The sequence below is a fragment of the Rhamphochromis sp. 'chilingali' genome, assembly GCF_963969265.1.
Source record: "Rhamphochromis sp. 'chilingali' genome assembly, chromosome: 20".
NCBI lineage: Eukaryota > Metazoa > Chordata > Actinopteri > Cichliformes > Cichlidae > Rhamphochromis > Rhamphochromis sp. 'chilingali'.
The window spans coordinates 25,502,711-25,521,846 of record NC_137947.1 but is presented as its reverse complement, the minus strand read 5'-3'; the positions used below and the strand labels follow the sequence as shown (position 1 = coordinate 25,521,846).

Genomic DNA, 19,136 nt, shown 5'->3' with positions numbered 1-19,136 from the left:
AAGGCAACATTTGCCCAGTCCCAGCTGGGATTAGCCTGGTGAAGGATGTGGCATTTGGCCTACCACTTCTTGAGGATGTGGCTCTAAAAACATTTGGATAGTCAACTTCGCTGGTTTGATATGTATTTGAATGAATAGATCATCCTTGCATTCGCTGTTAATCACTGCGTATAACCTCCAGTGGCCGCAAATTCCCATTGATCAATGTGGAATATTCCTGTTGTTGTGATCCATTCATTTATCCATTTATTCACTCTCCAATCTCTGTGCCCTCCAACAAGGTCAGGCCACACAGGAGCTGCTGCTTTCTGTTGTCTCATTGGGCAGTCTTCAGTCCTGGGGTGGGCAAACAGGGACATAGACAGAGGTGCCAGGCAATCAGCAGCCTGCTCTCCTCGTCCAATCATTCAGCTTCACGTGGTGCCCTCAGAGTCACTGATTAATTGGTCCGATTGTCCAGTAGACTGGAAGAGAGAACTCTGTGTGTCTGTGTGAAATAATCCCCTCCCCGACTTTCTTTTCTCTTCCAGGAGTTCATAAATGCACTTTTCTTTTCAATTTTTTGTTGCAATAATGAGCTAAAGACTAATAACTGAGGGAATCAGATGCACTTTAATAAATAAGTCCTGGAAGGCAGTTACAGTGTATTTACAACACAGGCCCACAGTGATTTTATTCATTCATGCAAAATTTGTAGATTATTCATAACAATATTAAAGAACTTATAGACATACCTTAAAAAAAACTGTATTTCATTTTGTGAATGCATATATTGTCTAGACATTGTCTAGACGTTATCGAGGAAGATCCTAGGTCCGGTAATTGTCTTACTGGTGTCCAGCTTTACCGGTAATCTGTTTAAATGTGAGGCTCTGTGGGTAGATAAAAGGTTTGTGGCTCCCTTGATTAGACTGTAGTCCGTATTACTGGAGGTGTGTAAGTACAGTAGCTGGCAGACATAAACAGGATTCAGTCTTTGATATCTTCAGAGCGTGAACACAGGGAAAAGAGGAGAAGATGAAAGTGGAAGAAAAAGACAGCGAGGAACAGAAACGGAGCAAAACGAGAGAGTGCGATGAGGAGGAAGGGAGAGATTCTCAGGGTGAATGCTGGGAAACCATCTCGATGCTTTGTTGTGTGAAAAAGAGGGGCAGAACAGTTACCCCTGATTAGTGTGTTAAATGATGCAGAGTGCTGTTTGGGAGTCTATTGAGGAAAATATGCCACTGCTAGCAAATAAAATCTTCAGTCAGTCCAGAGGTGAAAAAGTTTTGGCCGTGCCACCTTAAGCTTGTCTTTGTCCCATAGGAGGTTAAAGGAAAGTGTGCAAGCATGTGCTAACGCGTCAAAAAGAGTTTCATATCTACAGGGTCACATGAGCTTAAAGTTTCTGTTTAATAAAATTAATGCATGGAAGACTTATATAAAGGGTAATTGCATCACAGAACACCTTGGGGAAACATCCTTCAACAACTGAGTGTTGCTGGTCGCTATGTTTATTCAGTCTAAACTGGATTACTGCATTATAAACATTATTATCTGTGGTTACCTGGGAAAAGAGATGTTTGGCCTCTTGGTGTTCAATCACAACCTTCCTCTCTCGGATTCACAGAGATCTTTACAGCCTCGCTATATCTCAGTGGCTGATGCGTCGGCCAACATGTTATGACTCGCCTTGCAGAAAATGATAGCCCTTGATGGCTTTTTATTGCCTCATAGGCAATAAGAAAACTCAGAGTGGCCGGAGTTTTCCCCCCCTCAAAAAGAGGAAATTGTATCAGGTTCCCACAGTGAGAGGCCAGTTTGCTTTTAGGATTAGGGCTGGTGTCACACAGCCGCTGAGTTTGTGAGGAAGCAAGGGTCTGAGGTATAGGTAAACAAAGTCGTCTCCTCCCCTCTGCATCGTTTCACACGTGAAATGATCGTCTACTTTGTCAGTCAGCTTCGCTATCTTTGTTTTATTGGCACAAATGTGTCTCGTGTGTAATAAAGTAATTGTTATAAAACCTTTTCTGATAAGATGTCAGAACCTTTTTGACTCCTTGACTCTGGGAATTGTGTGCTGTGTGTTTCTGAGTGTTGGTTTCATATTTGTACATACTGATTTTTTTTCTACCACTGCTTCTGTCTTATTTAATGGAGACTTAACTTAAAGAAACAGAAGAGAAGAAATATTTCTCTTTGTCTGAATCTCAGCCTGTCTGTTGGTTACATATGACCATGTTTGCATGACCAAAGAAATGCAAAGTCTAGAGACCATCACAATATGTCTTTCACAATTTACATGAAATACATATTCATAAGTGCATAAGTGCACTTGCATGCACACCAACTAGCTTCTCTTTCCCTTCACTCCATTGGCTGTTATGTGCCTTCACTCAGTCTTTGTGCTAGTTCAGGATGTGGTCTGCTTAAGTCTTTAAAATGACATGAGACAAAAAGTGCTCACTTAATGCGTTGCTTTTATTTATTTTAAAGTTGCCTGTGTTGCATTTTATCTCTCTCATTTCACAGACAAATGCACTTAGGTCAGATCATGTAGTTTGCTGTCGTTTCAAGAGAGAAAAGGGTTCTACTTCATTTGTTCCACAGAGGGAGTGCAAGCGGGAGGGAAATGTATCTTTAGCTCCCATGTTATAATTGTGGCACACTAATGATGTAGACACATTCTCACTGTCTGTTTACAGGAAAGGCTCTTCTTTAATTTGTGACTGGCGTGAATGCCAAATGCTTATATCTAATTACTGGTATTTGCTAAAAGATACTATTTACTCACCCCTCTTTGCCTTGTATGTGTCTCTTGTGTGTCAGGGTGGGGAGATTATGATAAGAAAAGTTAAATATATAAAAGAGGAAGACTGGAATATTTTTTCTGTGGGTAGGAAATTAAATTCATATAAGAGAGAGATTTTTCACACATGCCTCAAGTTTTCAGACTTAAATCGTTTTGAATCAGCACCCATAAATTCAAGATTTTGTTTGAAAAGTGTCAATTGAGAACTCCTTTTGGGTTTATTTTTTGCAAAGCACCATAATTTGCACAATTGTAGTATCACTGTTCCTTAAAGATGCCACTTTGGTTAAATTGATATCTTTCTTTCTTTTCTCTCGCTATCTGTCTATATATAGAAAATGTGTGTGTATATATCCCCTTTCATGTTTGATTTGCAAACCTAAACTGGTGGAAATGTGGCAATGCACTTGTCATGCAAATGAATGGGGAAAAAGTTAAAGCACGCTCATGCACGTGTGTCTGTGTGTTTCTGTGCATGTGTAGGGGAAACTAGTGAATCTAAATGGTGACAAAATAAATTTCTTTACGTTGTGCATTCCTTACAGTTTTCTGTTTTCAGTTCAGATCAAAATTGCATTAAATCATACAGAGACCCACAAACACAGCAGATTCAGGACCAAACGCACACCAACAAGCTCTTAGGAGCAAGAGCATGCCTCGGTTCTTAATCGTAGTTCACAGAGAGTCTGACAGTAAAATCACAGCAACTCATCGCTTATGTGTCACAACACATTATATCTGGCCCAGAAAACGACCTTAAACTCTCTCTGCTTCAGTCTTCCTCTCCCTGCTAACTCTTTCTCCCTCCTCTTCCTACTCCTCCCACACCTCCTCTTCACTTGAAAAAGAGCTGAGCTCAGGGCCCAGGAGGCCTCTGATCAGATAGATGTTAACTTTTCAGGGAAAACCCTGATAGCAGACTGGAAGACCACAGAATTTAGTCATCTCTGCCAGTAGACGCCAGGAGTCAATGGCCAACTGAGTTTTTGTGAGCATTTTATTTTTGTAAGCATTGGAGGAAAAGCTACAAGTAACATCTCCTTTTTATTTATTTTGGTTTTTTTTTGTATGTCAGAGACGTAGTTTGAGCATTCACTTGGGCAGAATTATAGAATGGGAGTGAAGGAAAAAAGCAAGGAGAGGCAACGCAAAGCAAAAGGTTATCAACACTTTGTTCAAAGGAGAATCATTGTTTAACTCCTTGGCACACACAAAAACACAGTAATGGGCAACACTCACATGAACAGAGCACATTATTTATTTAAGCTTTTGATAAAGAGATTAGCCCCATCATCCCATGCTCTTAAGCTAGCCAAGGGGTCCATGTTCAGGAAATCCTGGCTTTCCTGACACACAGGCTTACGGGGGAATCTTGATCAAGTAACGTTTATATGATAACAATGCATTTCATGTGGGTATGTTTAGTATGATTTAGTCTTTGAATTTGGAGTGATTAGTCGAAATAGTATTAGGAGCTAAAAGGGAGTGGTGAAAGACAGGGCAGAGAGGGGAACAGGAGGTTGGCTAGAGAGCGAAAAAGAAGGCAGAGGATGCGAAGTACTTGTGCCAACTGAGCATTTTGTTTTCCTTTATTATTAGCCCCATCACAGTGGTTAGAGTCCAGCTTAAAGCTACAAACAGTGAAGTGCTAATTTTAGCCTCCAAAGAGGATAAGGATAACTAGCTTGCTGCCAGTATGCCATATGTTCCCCTGCCGAATACATTGTGTCAGGAATATTTTCACCCCACACCCGCACACCATTTCCCTAAAACACATTTCTAAACAAACACAAGTGCATATTCGATGTTTCAGCATTCATGAAGTTTGGAGCTTCGCTTTTAAAAGACTTAACAAACGATCAAAACACTTTAACATAGACAAGTTGTTTTAATTACAGTTGATATCTTTGTAAGAATAGAAATATATGACAAACTGTAATATTCACAAGGGAAACGGTTATTTTGGCATCAGTCAGCTTTCTCCCTCCCCCATTAGCATAGCTTCCTGCTGCAAGGTAACATGTGGCCTCCACTGTAATCTTCTGCAACTTGGCTTATATACTCACTTGCCAATATGAGGCCTGTAGAAGAATAAAAATGAGCCTCTCTCCTTCAACACACATGCATATGTTCACATGTAAATGCAACTCTCTATTATTCCCTCGCTCTCTGCCTCAAATTGAAATAATTCAATTTATGGACAGTTCCAGACCTCCCTGGCTAAGACCATTATGCATGAAGCTCCCCCCCCCCCCCCCCCCCTTTTCTAACAAAAGAAGGGGAGAATTTACCAGCCGGCTCTCCCAACAACACCCACACAAAGCCAATTTCATGCCAGGGAAACACCAGTGAAGCGCCATTTGTGGTCACAACCTGCTTCCCTGTGGAGGTTCTTTATTATTAGATATAGGTCGATGCTACCTTAATTTCTGTTGAGGCTCATTCTGTAACCTTCATATGACACATGCAATGCTTCTATCAAACCTGTATCCACACAAACATTCACTCATTTGGAAGTGGAAAAGTGACTAAAATCACCATATTGTATGGTCACAGATTTGATTACTGTGTCTTTTTGCCACAGTATTTCCTGCTGTAGTTATATTGAACACCTACAATTTAAATTATTTGTTCAACTTTTGGTGATAATTGTGTTTAAGAGCATAAAGGTGTGAAATGCCATGGCTGAGGTGGCACGCTGTGAGTCCAGGTAATCTGGCATGTGGGAAGCTGGAAGTATAGAACGAGAGAGCTAGGCCAAAGCTTGACCCAAGGCTGACCTAGACCAAACATGCTGCCCCCAGAGACCTCCTCCCCTTGGTCCCTTTGACATGTATACCTGCTGTAGGGATTTGAGTGAGAGATAAAGACCTCAGCAAGCTTTTCTAAGAGTTTAGAGACAGAAGGAGGAAAGAGAAGGCTAGATAACAAATAGTTGTAGAGCAGCACAAGAGCAGCAGGGTGGGCTGAAGGGAAACTCGGGGGTTTACTTAGTGTGTTTGCAAAGCAACACAAAGCATCCCACTTGTGGTACACACACTTGTGAACACATACATTTAGACGTAACCCAATCGTCCCTTCCTACTCCAAACTGGTGAAACTCAAAGAGATGAGCAGGAGTTGGGGCAAAGATTCTTAGTAGTGATAACCTTTAGAGCAAAAGCATGAATGGTGGTGTTAAACACACAAACTGCCAATATATTGTACACATTAGCTCCCAAGGGCTCTCCCAGGTCTTTGTTCCTCTGAGATACTCTTAAGCAACAAAGAGGTCATACTTTTACAGGAAGTCACCCCCAGAGAGAGCTGCCTCTTTCAGGAAATGACTTGGTGGGACTGTGCGGCAAGAGTGCCAGCATCCACGGGGGGCATATCACTCCTGTCCACATGGGCCCATGCTCCACAGGAAGTAGGCTGCTGTAAACCCACTCACTTCCTCTTCCTCTGTCCCTGTCCCAGAAGTCTTATCAGGGCTGTGTATGGGTCGCCTGATAGGACTACAAATCCCCCACATCCCCATAGCACCACATCCTTTCCCTATCAAGGACATGACAAGAAGTAGGAAGTGAGGATGTAACATTCCTTTATAGAAAGAATCTGCAATGCATTTTTTTAAAATTTATTATTATTATTTTTTATGTAGGAGTGATTAAGAGGGCATCCTATCATACACTCAATCTCTCCTACTCCTTTTGCCCTGTTTACTCATAAAAAATAAGCTAAAATCCTAAATAGATCCTAAATAATTTAAATAGAGTAGGTTGTAGCTCGGATAATAAGTTATCCTGTTTTCAAAACCACCCCTTCAGTAACCTGAGCTTGTGGGCGAAGAGCATATTATACTCCCTCATAATACTGAAACCGTCTGTTATTCCAAAAAAAAAAAAAAAAACCCTCCCTGGAAGCTAATGCGCTATTATTAGCACTTACCACCGCAGGGTTAGCGTGCCTGTATTATCTAACTACATGCAGTTTGGCTGGTGCTGATAGGTTAGCATGAGTGGGAAAATCCATGTGTATTAAAAGCGTTTATCAGAGGCTGTGTCATTCAGATAGTTACCATGTGGAAAAATGCAGACGCAAACAAGTGCTAAACACGGAAGTCTGAATAAATAAACTGAGAAGCTTCAGTTTGGTTAGTTGAACTGTACCCTGATCATAAAGACAAGATTAAAGACAGAACACGCTAGTTGTTGGTGCTGAAATTATATATTTCCAGACTGATGGCTTGAAGTTAAACAAGTTAGCCCTGCAGTAAGATATAATTTTGCAAAATGTAGCTTTTTTTATAAAATATAATTTGAAAGGATGTATTTTCTGGAAAGTCATGTTGGCTAAAAATTACACCTTGATACTACAGCTTAGTAGAGAACTCTTGAAAGAAAGATGCAGTTACTGTCACTTTGAGTTTATTGAAAGGATATTTTGATGGTTTAATAGCAGACTTTAGTGAGTACAGGTTTTCTCCTGCAGAATATATATACATTTACTGAGTTTAAGTCCACAACAAAGTCCAATGGGATGTTTTTCCTTGAGATTAGCTAAAGGTTCCTTCTCTTTGTCCCGCACATACATTGAAGGACTTTTGAACGCCCTTCAGCACATCAGCTGACTTTTGGAAAGGACTGCCGTGCCATTGTGCTGTTAAGTGCTCTTCGCTTTTGTCATAGTCCTTGTCCTCTCTACAATCCCTTCCCCCCTTCCCCTCCTCTCTCATAGTCCATTTGACTCTCCCCTTTTCTCTCTAGCTGTTCACTGTGAGCTGAGTTTGACTGAAGCTCGGTGAGTCGAAGGTGTCAAAAGCCACGTGAGAGGCAGTGAAACAATTGGAAGTGAGTGTTAAGAGTGAGAAAGAAGAAAAAGAGGCAAAATTTCAGGAATGTTACCCTTTTGTGTGTTTGTGTGTGGGTTTTTGAGGACTTCTCTTCCCCGACTTGAATGCGGACCCCCCTTACAAGTGCCCCCATTTGAACCGAGTCTGGCCTTCTATCTCTAGGTTAGGGGGAAAAAAAGAGAAAACTTCAGCACAAAGGCAAGAAGGGAAAAATCAATAGTTACACAGCAAAAGTGCTCGACATGAAAGGGTGAATTCATCGCCCTACACTTTCATTTTAGCTTGTACCGTCTGTCTCTTTCTCACTCATTCTTTCTTCCTCAACTGATCTGGAAGTGGGAATAAAAAGCAGTCGGTGTGTGCGTAGACGTGTGTTCCTGTGCGTGGAGGCATACTGCAGTTTAATGTCGTGTCGCTGCCCTGTGCTTGAGGCAGTTTCCAGCGTGTCGGGCAGCCTGTGGTGATGACCCTGTACGGGAAAATGGCACAGAGAGAGCAGTCACATTTACACTGACATTTTTGCCATCACCTATGGCTATGTCAACAGGCCTGATCCCTCCTTCCCCCCCAATAGCCAACAGTGGGTGGGTCTCAGCTATAACACAGAAGCACAGGAACACTTTCACAGAGAGTATGACCATTAACAAAGGTCTAATATTCAGTATATTAGAAAAGGTTTATCATTTGGCCTATAAAACGCCATAAAACTGCGAGAAATACCCAACACAGTTGCCTAATTTGAAATAAACATTGTTTTTGTGCACCGACCAAACCTTGTCTTTCTGTCTAACTTTACATTTTCAATTCCATCAGTAGACATGCTAACATGAAACACGTGAGAAGGCGAGCATGAATGGAAACTTACATTCCGTATGATTACCAATAATGCAACACTCCAGTAAAAAGCCACATGAACCTCCACAGACTTGAGGTTTAAACAGTTTTAATTAACTGATTACTCTGATAACTGCTCTGTGCTGCTTTATTCGTTGTTGTTAAACACATTCCCTGTCTCTGACTTACTGATACCCTCCTCATTGGATCACCGCAGTCGAAATAATTGCAGCAAACTTGGCTCGGAATCTCACAACAATAAGTCTCTAGTGTGTTTTAATTACAAATCACCCTTGTGAATGAATCACTAGTTACTGTCATTATTGAATCTGTCAGTGCTGATCCACAAAACTGTCATCATTCAAAGTAACTGGCTTTGTAATTGCAAAGCACTCATTATTTACTGTAATTACTTCAATGGAAATGTCTTTAATTGCAGGAAGCAATTACTTAGCCCACTCCCTTTTATTTACCTGGAAAGCCTGATTTTTTTTTATAGTTTGTAATAATGGCAACTTTTTTTGTCTGCCTAATCTAATAAGGCCTTATATTAAGTTGGTGAATGTTCTGTACAGATTAATACATGCTTCAGAGTGCTATGATCGAGATTCAATTACTGGACTTTAAAGCAAAGACCCCAAAACAGTAGTCTCTCTGGCAAAAGCAGAAGGGAAGTCTAGACTAGCCATATTGTTTTGTCGACAGCGCATGTCATTATCCGCAGAATAGTCATGGGGATTTCTCTCCGTCTCTCCTCCTCCTCGGGAATAAAAGGGAGGCGAAGCAGCATTGGTCACAGAGAGTGTTTTGTACTGAAGTGTGTGTGTGTGTTAGTTTAGAATACTTCAGTGGTCATTATTGGAAAGATGCCTCATGATAGATCATAGGAAATGGGTGCATGTGAGTATGTTCAAGTATGTGTGCGGTAAAGGGAGAGATGCTTTTGAAAATGTGCCCCTAATTGCGTCGCGAGGAATTCCTGCATGTTCAGAATATCTGGAGGTGGGAGGGGCCCTTCAGAGCCATGCAAAGGGAACCCCCCACTGCCTGCAAGCCCCCCTGTACTCCCCCTTCCTCACGTCTAGAGCTTATGAATGGCCTGAATACAATAAACGCTGCTTTTTTTCTTTTTCTCCCTCCCTCTTGCAAGCCCTTCTTTACCCCTCTGAGGATTTCTGGGAATGTAACGTATGTGTATTTGTGTGAGTGTCTTGTGTGTGAGTGCTAGAGAGAAAACGAGTGAGGGCACTATTGTGAATGTACATCAAGAGTGTCTGCACTTTGTGTGTGTGTGTTTCATGTTTGGAGTTTGTGTATGTATGTATGAATTTCTCATCTGCCAGTACGAAATGTGTGGATCCCATGTGGAACAGGATATCAGGTCCCTGAGGCCTGGGCCTTGCCTGGGTAACCAACCCAGGGTCATGTGAGCTTTCTGGGGTGTGAAACTCTAGGACTGGTCTATGAGAGATCAGCTTCAGGTCACTCACACTTTCAGCAAAAGACACTCTCTCCTGCAAGCAATAGCCCTTAGACTAAATGCAGTGTCATAAACTCAAAAACCTGTCTCCACTCCTTTTCTTCTCAGTCCATCCACAGCCTATAAAACCTAGCAAAAACATCACACAGTATGTTCCAAAAACGTTTCGCCATCTGTGAATCATTCCTCGCACAGGATCCCACTCATGACATCTGGCACAAAGCTAATATTCATAACCCTTCTCATCTCAACGGTGATTCTACGAAGAAAAAATAAATTATTAGAAAGCTAAATGTCATAATTATCTTGCAATGCGCTAGAAGCGACACGTCTGACAGTACTGCTATTCGCAGATGAATGACTGGTGAGTCTGTGGCTGTTAATTTGCCAGGCAGCAGAAAAGTGGCTGACACCTCTGAATGGCACGTGTGCCCGTGCACAGGGGGCAGCTAGTACCAGTGTCTGTCCTATGCTGAGAGATGGTTTATAATCAGATCATAACAGATTAGCCTAGATACTGTTTGATAATGTCACGGTATGCCTTGAGACAGATGTAGAGGAGCGATAAAGACACAAAAGAGGGAAGTAAAGAAACTGAGAAGTGGAAGCTTAATTTCTACCCAGAATTTGAAGCGGTACACTTTTGATTTGCATAGGAAGACAAAAAAAGCAAAAAATGAAGGAAAAATAACAACGCCTCAGTCTTGCATCGAGCAAATACTGTGCAGATATCCCCCATCCAAACTCCACAGTCCAGCAGACAGAGAGAAAGAAGAAGAAGGGTAATGAAGTAGGAGGGGAGGGAATGCAATAATGAAACACAGAGTGGCAGAAAGACTTAAATAAAAACCATCGAAGCTGAATAAAACAGACTTTAAGTCAGTTTAGCTAGCGCTAACAAAGCTAGTGAAAATGCACAAAGAAAGCTAACCTAATTTTTACGTCATTATCTGTTTGCTTGCAGTGTGTGTGTGAGTCTGTGCATGCTCGTGTGCAAGTGTGTATTTGTGTATACAGCGTGTGAGGGGACTGATAAAATATTCCTTCCCTCGGTTGGCCCCGGGGCATTTCAACTGCCCCTGGCTCCTTCCAGTCAGTGGCCTGCTCCTAATTGCCACACACACACACACACACACACACACACACACACACACACACACACACACACACACACACACACACACCAGGAAACGCACACACACACACACACCAGGAAACGCACATGAATAAAGAAAGGCAAAGATAGACACACACATACAGACAAACATTCTTAACACACAAACATGCACCCCCACTGTCCTGCATTGATTCACCCTTCTCCATCTTCCCAGCACCCCCACCTCACCAATAGTTACAAAGATGTTGTCATGGCCGATCAGTAGGCCCTGAGTTGTGCCTGTGGGGAGACTGGAGCTTGCTAGCCTAGCATCCACATGCTGTATGCATGCAGCGCAGGGTTAGAGCCTGCTGATGCTCTTAATAAGGCTCACAGCCCATGTATGTAGAATGACTGGCTTGTTCATTGGTTGAGTGGTTAGCTAGTTGCATGGCTAGAATTCTAAATAACTGATTGACAGACTGACAAAGCACACGACAAGCAGGGCTGCTTTATGACTGACTGTTATACTTGCTCACTGGCTTTATAGGCTGACTAGTTGACTGGATAGTTTAGTGGGTGACTGAAAAGCGGTGTGAACAACCATCTGACTGACCACCAAAAGGGCTATTGGCTAAGTGGTGGACGGATTATGATGTCACTGTGGCCACTTCTATACTAATGAAGATGAATTTGAAATCAGTGCTTGCATAGCCCATGTTTTCTGCCCATTCAAGCATACCAGTGATCCATACTGACACCACAAAAGACTACAGAAATGTTTGCATTTGGTCTATTGAGTATGCCCAAGATGCTTGAGTCATCTGCTTTGAGGGCGACATGCACCAGTGTGTAACCACATGTCATAACAAACAGACCCATGTTTTTGTTAGCGTCCACACCAGCCACATCTCGACATGTATCGGGATATGGCAATGCAATACCATATTTCCCAGCAAGAAAAATGGCAGTTTTATAGTATTCACTTCTCGCATCTGTGTGGTATGTTCAGCTTGGGCTACAAACATCAGTTGACGAGCATCAAATGATACACTGTACTCTGCTGATGTTTGTTTCACTGTAAGCCAAATTTCTATCTATTTTAAATCACACATCTCTTTATAGTGAAATGGATGGTACAGAATGTCTCTGGAGGACCTTTTTCTGAAAATTTCACCTCAAAGACCCAATAAACGAAAAATATAGATCTGCATTATGAAAGCTGACAATTCTGTCTGTGTATTATTATCATTATTATTATTTTCCAGCTGATTAACTCCAGTGCACCACTGCATCTTTTCCCTTTCTTACCAATTATTTTCTCGCTCTGTACTGCTCCAGTCAGTGGCTTGAGTTTGGTCTTCCACTTTTTCATTCTCTCTTTCTCTCTCACTTCATTTCCCCTAACACTGTCTCCTTCTATTTTCTTATGGTCCTTCACTATCTCTCCCTCACTGTCTCTCCCTGTTTTTGCCTCTCTTTCTCCGACGGGCTCTGGTAACACAGTTGACATTTCCCCAACATGGCTGCCAGACACAGCTTCAGCACCTTTCCAGTTTCACCCTTCCTTTCTCCCTTTTTCTCTCTTCCCACCTCCCACTCTTTCCTCACTTGCTGGGGTTAAAGAAAAGCAGAAATTAGCCCCAGACCATGTAGAGGTGATTGGTATCAAATTGCACTGAAAATGGAAATGCCAATAAAATTGACAGCCCTTCTCCAGCTCTCTTTCCTTTCCCCCTTCTAGGTAAAAATAAGCGTGTATAGGTCAGACTCAGAGGTATAAGCAACGAGAGATAAGGGGGGGAGGATTAATATTGGTAAGTGTTAAGGTTTCCCTGGCTTAGGGTGATGGGTGACAAAAAAATTGCAGCAAGAACACACAGAGAATCATGCAGTTTTTCTGAGCATACACTCTTTTAGTACTTTTGTACTTCATTTGCTCCCCTTTTTGTATCCTCCCTTGTTTTCCCTGTTCTCTATGCTTCTCATGATTCTCACCTCTTCCCTGAGATTCCATGCACACCAACTCTTTCCCACTTGCTCACCTGCATGAATACTCACTCGCTCACCCACACTGAGCTGGTACTCTGGCCGTTTGCTTCTGTTTTCCCAACTCGCATGGGACAAGCCCCTGGGTTTGTTATTGTAGGCTTTGCTGAACATGAGCCGGTCTTTACAACGGATTGAAAGCATTTGCTTCCAATGAAAATCTGGTCTTAGATTACAGGGCCACGGCTCGGCTCACCCCTCTTTTCCACCAGGCAGAGAGATGTAGACAGAAGGGTGGGTGTATTTTAGTCCTGAAACAGTAGGAAGAAAAAAACTCACTTGTTAAGCTCCGGCTGCATTTGTCCCAGACTAATGATGTAACCAAAGCCCACATTTAAAAAAAAACAAAACAAAGCATTTTTTAAGGACAGAGAGGAAGAGAAGCTACGTTTAATGGCGCTTGCGTGGTTAGTCTGTTAATCAATTAATGGATTGGCCATAAGTGATTAATTGGGTAAAGATTATTTAGTTCTGGTTTGATGTGTGTTTGTTTTACATCATTGTAAATTAAATATATATGGATTTTGTGCTGTGGAAACACACAAATGTAATATTATTTAAGCTCTGGAACATTTGTGAGCATTTTTACTAATTCTTTCTTTATAGCAGATTTTCATCCTTTTATCCAGTCCATAACATCATCCAGTGACTAGTAGCTCAACCATTACATTTTGGTGATGTGACAGTACAGTTCAACCAGCTGGTTTACCTGCCTCACAATGGCAGGTGTTTGCATCACTGTCAGGCCATCTATAATAAGCTGTCTCTTGTTTTATCCCTTCTTCACCCTCGATAGCATCCCCTCCACTTTCACATGAGGTTCATTAAAAACCCTTCAATATGTGTGCATATGTATCTCCTTCTGCTAGAACAGAGCGAGAGAGTGAGAGCTAGCTGAGAGCGTTGTTTCGTATGGATCGTTGAGGCTCTCTCTCTCTCCTAATGGTGTATATAATTCAGGTGCCCTCCAGGCATGCTTTCAGGAATTCTTTTGCCTGAGGTAATGGGGAGCAAAGGCCTGGGTTTTAGGCCCTTGATTATTCCATTGATGTGGCAGGCTGGAAAAAAGTCATCTCCAACCGGATTAGCGCCAACATGCCTATTAATTATCGATGAATCGGGGCTTAGGGTTTAGCTAGGTGCTGGGTGTCGCCCTCTGCAAGTTAGTGGAACGCAGGCCCATTTCATTGCAGTTATCTATCCCTGCCACAGTGAATAGACCTAGAAGCTTTAGAAGTGCTTTGTGTGTAATCAATAAATAACTGGATCCAATTGTGTGCACTGCTTTAGTGGGGTTTTTTTGTTTTTTGTTTTGCTTTTTTCTCACATTTTTATTTCCCCTCACTTCCAGTCGAGAGAGGCGATACAGGACAAAAGTCAGTTATTTGCCTCTGAAATGTTTAGCAGTGAAGGTGCCACTTGTTTACCTCGCCTCATGTTTCTTTTATGATTATCATCTTCATTGAGGGTGGCTCACATTTTTGAATAATGATAATAACAATTAGGCTTTTCACAGCCACGGATGGGAAGAGGCCCTTTCTCTCCACTGGAGCTGTATAGAAAACGTACCATAATTGGATGGTTTTGAATATGTGCTGCGTGTGTGTGAGTGTGAGTATGGGTTCATGTTGTTGAGTCTGAATGCAGAGAAAAGGCCCGTGGAGCGCCTTCCTTTCTCTCTTTCTCTCAGTGCTCAAATACGCTGAGCTTTCTCAGTGTTCCCCTTAGGTGAGGTTAACTGGCCTTAATAGAGTCTTATCGAAGCCCTACAGGTTGCTGTAAGCAGCCATGACGCCATTGTTATGAAAAGCAGTTAGCTTTGTTAGCTCTGTATGTGCCTCTGACTTCCTTTTTTCTACCTATTTTCCTTTTATTTTCTGCCTTCCCCCTCCTTGCAACCTTGCCTTTTGTAGTGCCGTGTTACTCTTTCCACCTCAGGTAAAATGGCAGAATGCGCTGGGGCAACGCTTCAATAACTATTTTCCCCTCAGGATAATAAAGACTAAATCTCTCTGTCATTTTCAATTCTGCGTGGGCTTGGATGGGAGAGTGGGGAAATGCGACCTTACAAGTCCTTTGTGCTCCCCTTCTCCCTGTCTTTCTCCCAGGAAGATGCAAGCGCTTGCTCTGTTTTCAAGTGACGGGGGGAGCAAAATGAAAGGGAGGGTTATTTATAAATGTATTAAAAATGAATGCATTTATGAGGTGCTGTTTTCCAGCCATTCTCTTCTTGCCATTGTTGTGTCTCTATATCCATCCTTCTGTGCATACAAAGCCCTCCAGAATTCCCTCGAAATCGTATTTATTCCCTTTGAACACAGAGGCGCAGCAAATGCAGGAAGTAAACAAACTGTGTGTCTGATCTCCACTGTCTCTTCCTGTTTCTTGTCATGTGACAGGTGATGGTCTGGACAACAGTGTGGCTTCGCCGAGCACAGGGGATGACGATGACCCGGATAAAGAAAAGAAACACAACAAGAAGAGAGGGATTTTCCCTAAGGTGGCCACCAACATCATGAGAGCATGGCTCTTCCAGCACCTAACGGTGAGTTGAGCCAAACACTATTCGTTCACTCTCAGTTTCATATCACGAGTGCACACTCAACTTCATTTTACAGCCACGGGCTGTCTGTACTGTTATACTTGCACATAGACACACAGATACGCTCTGTCTTTCTGCACTACTCAAAAGAACACACTGAGCCACTCTTTCTCTCTCTCTCTCACACACTCACACACACACACACACACACCACAGCCCCTCTTCTTCATAGTGTATCCTTGTTCGTACGGTGCACACTTCAAAGACGGAGGCCTGTGTAATCTGCTGGCGATCTCTGCAGCCTGCGTTCTCACTTCTCATCTGCTGAAACTGAATAAGGTTGAAGCCAAGGAGAGATGCCCCTGGCCATAACTGCAGATACATAGATGAACCTTATTAAAAACAAATCTGTCATTATTTAACAGATGCCGGGGATGCTGCAAAGGCCTGTGGTTTGGCTCCATTTTTCCTCAATTATAGCAGAGAATACAAATGCCGTTAACACCATCTGACTGCATCACAGATACTTTGTGGGGAAAAATGTATTTAGGCAATGGAGGGTGCCAATGTGACTGCTGGGATGGAACCAACAGTGAGCTGAATGCTCCCTTGGCCAACACAATTTTGATTCCGTTCAAGCCGAATCATTCGACTTATTAAAGATGTCTAGTTAAAGAACAGTGTACGATAGTTTACATGGTCTGTCATGAAATGAAATTCTTCAGTGTTTTATTTATTTATTTATTTTTTTACCCCATAAAGAGTCACTTATGCCCTGCTTGAGCTTCAGTGTTGGTACAGCTTACTAACTCAGAGTGATTATAGTCTCCTTAGTCCCTATGAGTGCATATTACACAGCTAGTATCTGCAATAATCATTGCCAAGAATGAGAAGCTTTGCTGTTTTTATTATAGTTTTAAATGGTATTTTTTTAAAAAGATCTGATATGTTTTCAGTCAACAAATAGTTAATACATTTTCCTTAACGTTGGTTTGAGACCTCACCTCTCACATCTGTTTTTGTATTGATTCAGATAAAGTATGAACAGGGCACAATATGGCCACCCGGAATTAATATTAAGATAGTCCTACACTGTACCGCTAACCTTTTAAAAATATAAAAAATACAGTAAGTGAAACTGCTTTTTTGTGTGACAGATGAAGTCTTTCGTTACATTTTTCATTTCAGCATACACAGCTACGCTAGGGAAAAACCTTGCGTCACACACATTCTGCCTATGTCAGGAGTTTGTGGAGAACTTGATACGCTCTGGCTTTGTGGGTGTTGGTTTGAATTGCACAACAGTGATGATGTTAACGAAAGCAATTTGGTTGTTGGATGATGGCTATTGCATGGGCTCAACTTTTTATTTATTTGTAGCTTGTCTTTGATGTCGATGGTATTCATCGCTCAGTGCATTTGTTGGTTTTCAACAGTTACCGGAAAATCAGAGGAACTTTTTTACCGTGTCCAATTGTCTGCAGGTATGTAGGCAACATTGTGTGTGCGTACACAGACTCTATATACTCTCAAGACTTTTTTCCTTTGTACTCCCTGCTTCCCATCTGACTATCACCATCTTTCATATACCACCAGTTCTCCATCACCCTGCAAACACACATCATACACACATACTCCAACTCCCTGACCTCAACCCATACACTCCCAAAACCTTCGGGGCCACAGAGGAAAGGTGTTTGAAACATACACACATCCTGTCTGTGGAAATACAGTTCAACACACAAATGCCTAGTGAAAACACACACCCGGCAACACACCTCCTGTGTCATATTACACTGTGAGCACGACTTATGGGAAGCTCCTACTCTGTTAGATCTCAAACAGTGAGAAGGATATAAGTGAGTGCCATGGGAGCAAAGGAAAGGAGAAGAAGGTGAGGAGGTGAAGACAGGGATAAGGAGGATTCATCAGTCTTTTTCTTTTCCAGAACAAAATGGAAAGAAGAGCAAAAACATGCAGGCATACAATGGGACATGTGGCCATTTTACCTTATTACACAAAAGAAGCTCCTTCAGTTCAGCCTGAAACTGAAGTAAACTGAAAGGTTGATGGAAAAATCACTTCCAATTTGTTTATTCTCTTCAATGAAGCCAAACAGAAATGAAACCCAGGCAGAGAGGAGCCAACATTTTCTTTGTTTATGGGAAATGTGGTCTTAATTTTGGGAAACACTGGCATTAACAATACCGCTGGTGTCAGATAAATGCTTGCTGTGGTTTCATCTGCTTACTCTTCAGTGTCACCATTAATTTATTCACCATATGTCAATGTTTACGAATGCTACACATAGCACCTATAATGCAAAAACATTTACAGTTTTTCTCACACTGGTAGTATGCTTCTCTGCCTCTGCTGATAGCAATATAAGCATGGATAGCTGATCCACATTTCATCACGGCTTGACTCTTTGTTTCAAAGAAAGAGGATGAAAGATGTGCCTGACCCCCTCAGAGATGAACACATAGACATATACACAATATATGAAGGGCTGCTGTAGCGCTACACAGTCTTTAAAAAGCCAATCAGGGCTTGCTTTTCTTAAGAATAATACATCTAAAAGTATTTGACACAGGTGCAGACAGACCACAAAACAGAATATGGTGAATTAAGAATGAATTATAGTAGAAGACACCCAACCTTAGTGTTCTGTAATCCCTTCTGTTATTCGCCCTCACACTTAGACCCTTGGGAGTTCTCATTGTACTGAAGCAGAAAGGAAGGTGGGTGGCGCAGTGAGGCTGTGAGTACACCAGCAGGGTAGCTGGTAGGTGGCATTGATACAGCTGTTCTTACAGGGGTTTTTTGAAGACTTTTATGCATGTCTGCTTCCTTATCCATCAAGGATGCTAATTTCTTATGTCTTGTTCCATGTGGAAAGGGTAACATTTGGAAAACTTCTAATTCCCAAGTTTGCTGGTGTTGTTAGATGGGTCTAAGCCACAGTGTTTTTGGGTATATGCATGGTGACAAGAGGTATGTACAGTGTGAGGTGTAGAGTAAGGGATAGAGAGTGGGCATTGAATTTGTGATGATGACAACAGTTGCAGCTCACCGAGTTCTCTCCAACACACCCAATGAGCTCATATGTTGTTGACGATGCTTGTGAGACAAGTTCATCGGAAGAATTTGGCTGTGCTGACTTGGAGCGACTACAAAACATTAGCGTTTACCGCCTGTCACCAATGACCAAAGTCGCTGCCAGCTTGACATGCAGCTGTAAACTTGGTAGGGAACCAAAATAAAGGAGAGGGGAGGGATTTTCCACTTGTGTCCTCATCTCATTTTGATGTTTGTTTGCATTTGACATCCTTAATTAAACATATGTTGCGGCTACTAGCTCTCTGTTGGTTTTACTGACTAAACTAAACGGGATATTTGTAAGCGTAACCTGCTTTCTCTCTTTCTAGATGTGTTTAACATCAATAAGGATGTGTTTAAAGATGTAGATATAACTCTGAAGTGTGCTAATGACTTTTCCCTGGAAAT

General features: G+C 42.0%; 1 protein-coding gene across 1 annotated transcript in view; it reads left to right on the top strand.

Moving 5' to 3' along the window:
• Positions 1 to 19,136, top strand: part of meis1b (Meis homeobox 1 b) — a 75,630-nt gene that overhangs the window by 20,062 nt on the left and 36,432 nt on the right. The window contains exon 8 of the mRNA XM_080869790.1: positions 15,487 to 15,632. Within this exon, the coding sequence (XP_080725916.1) occupies positions 15,487 to 15,632 (146 nt within the window). The remainder of the gene's footprint in view (positions 1 to 15,486; positions 15,633 to 19,136) is intronic.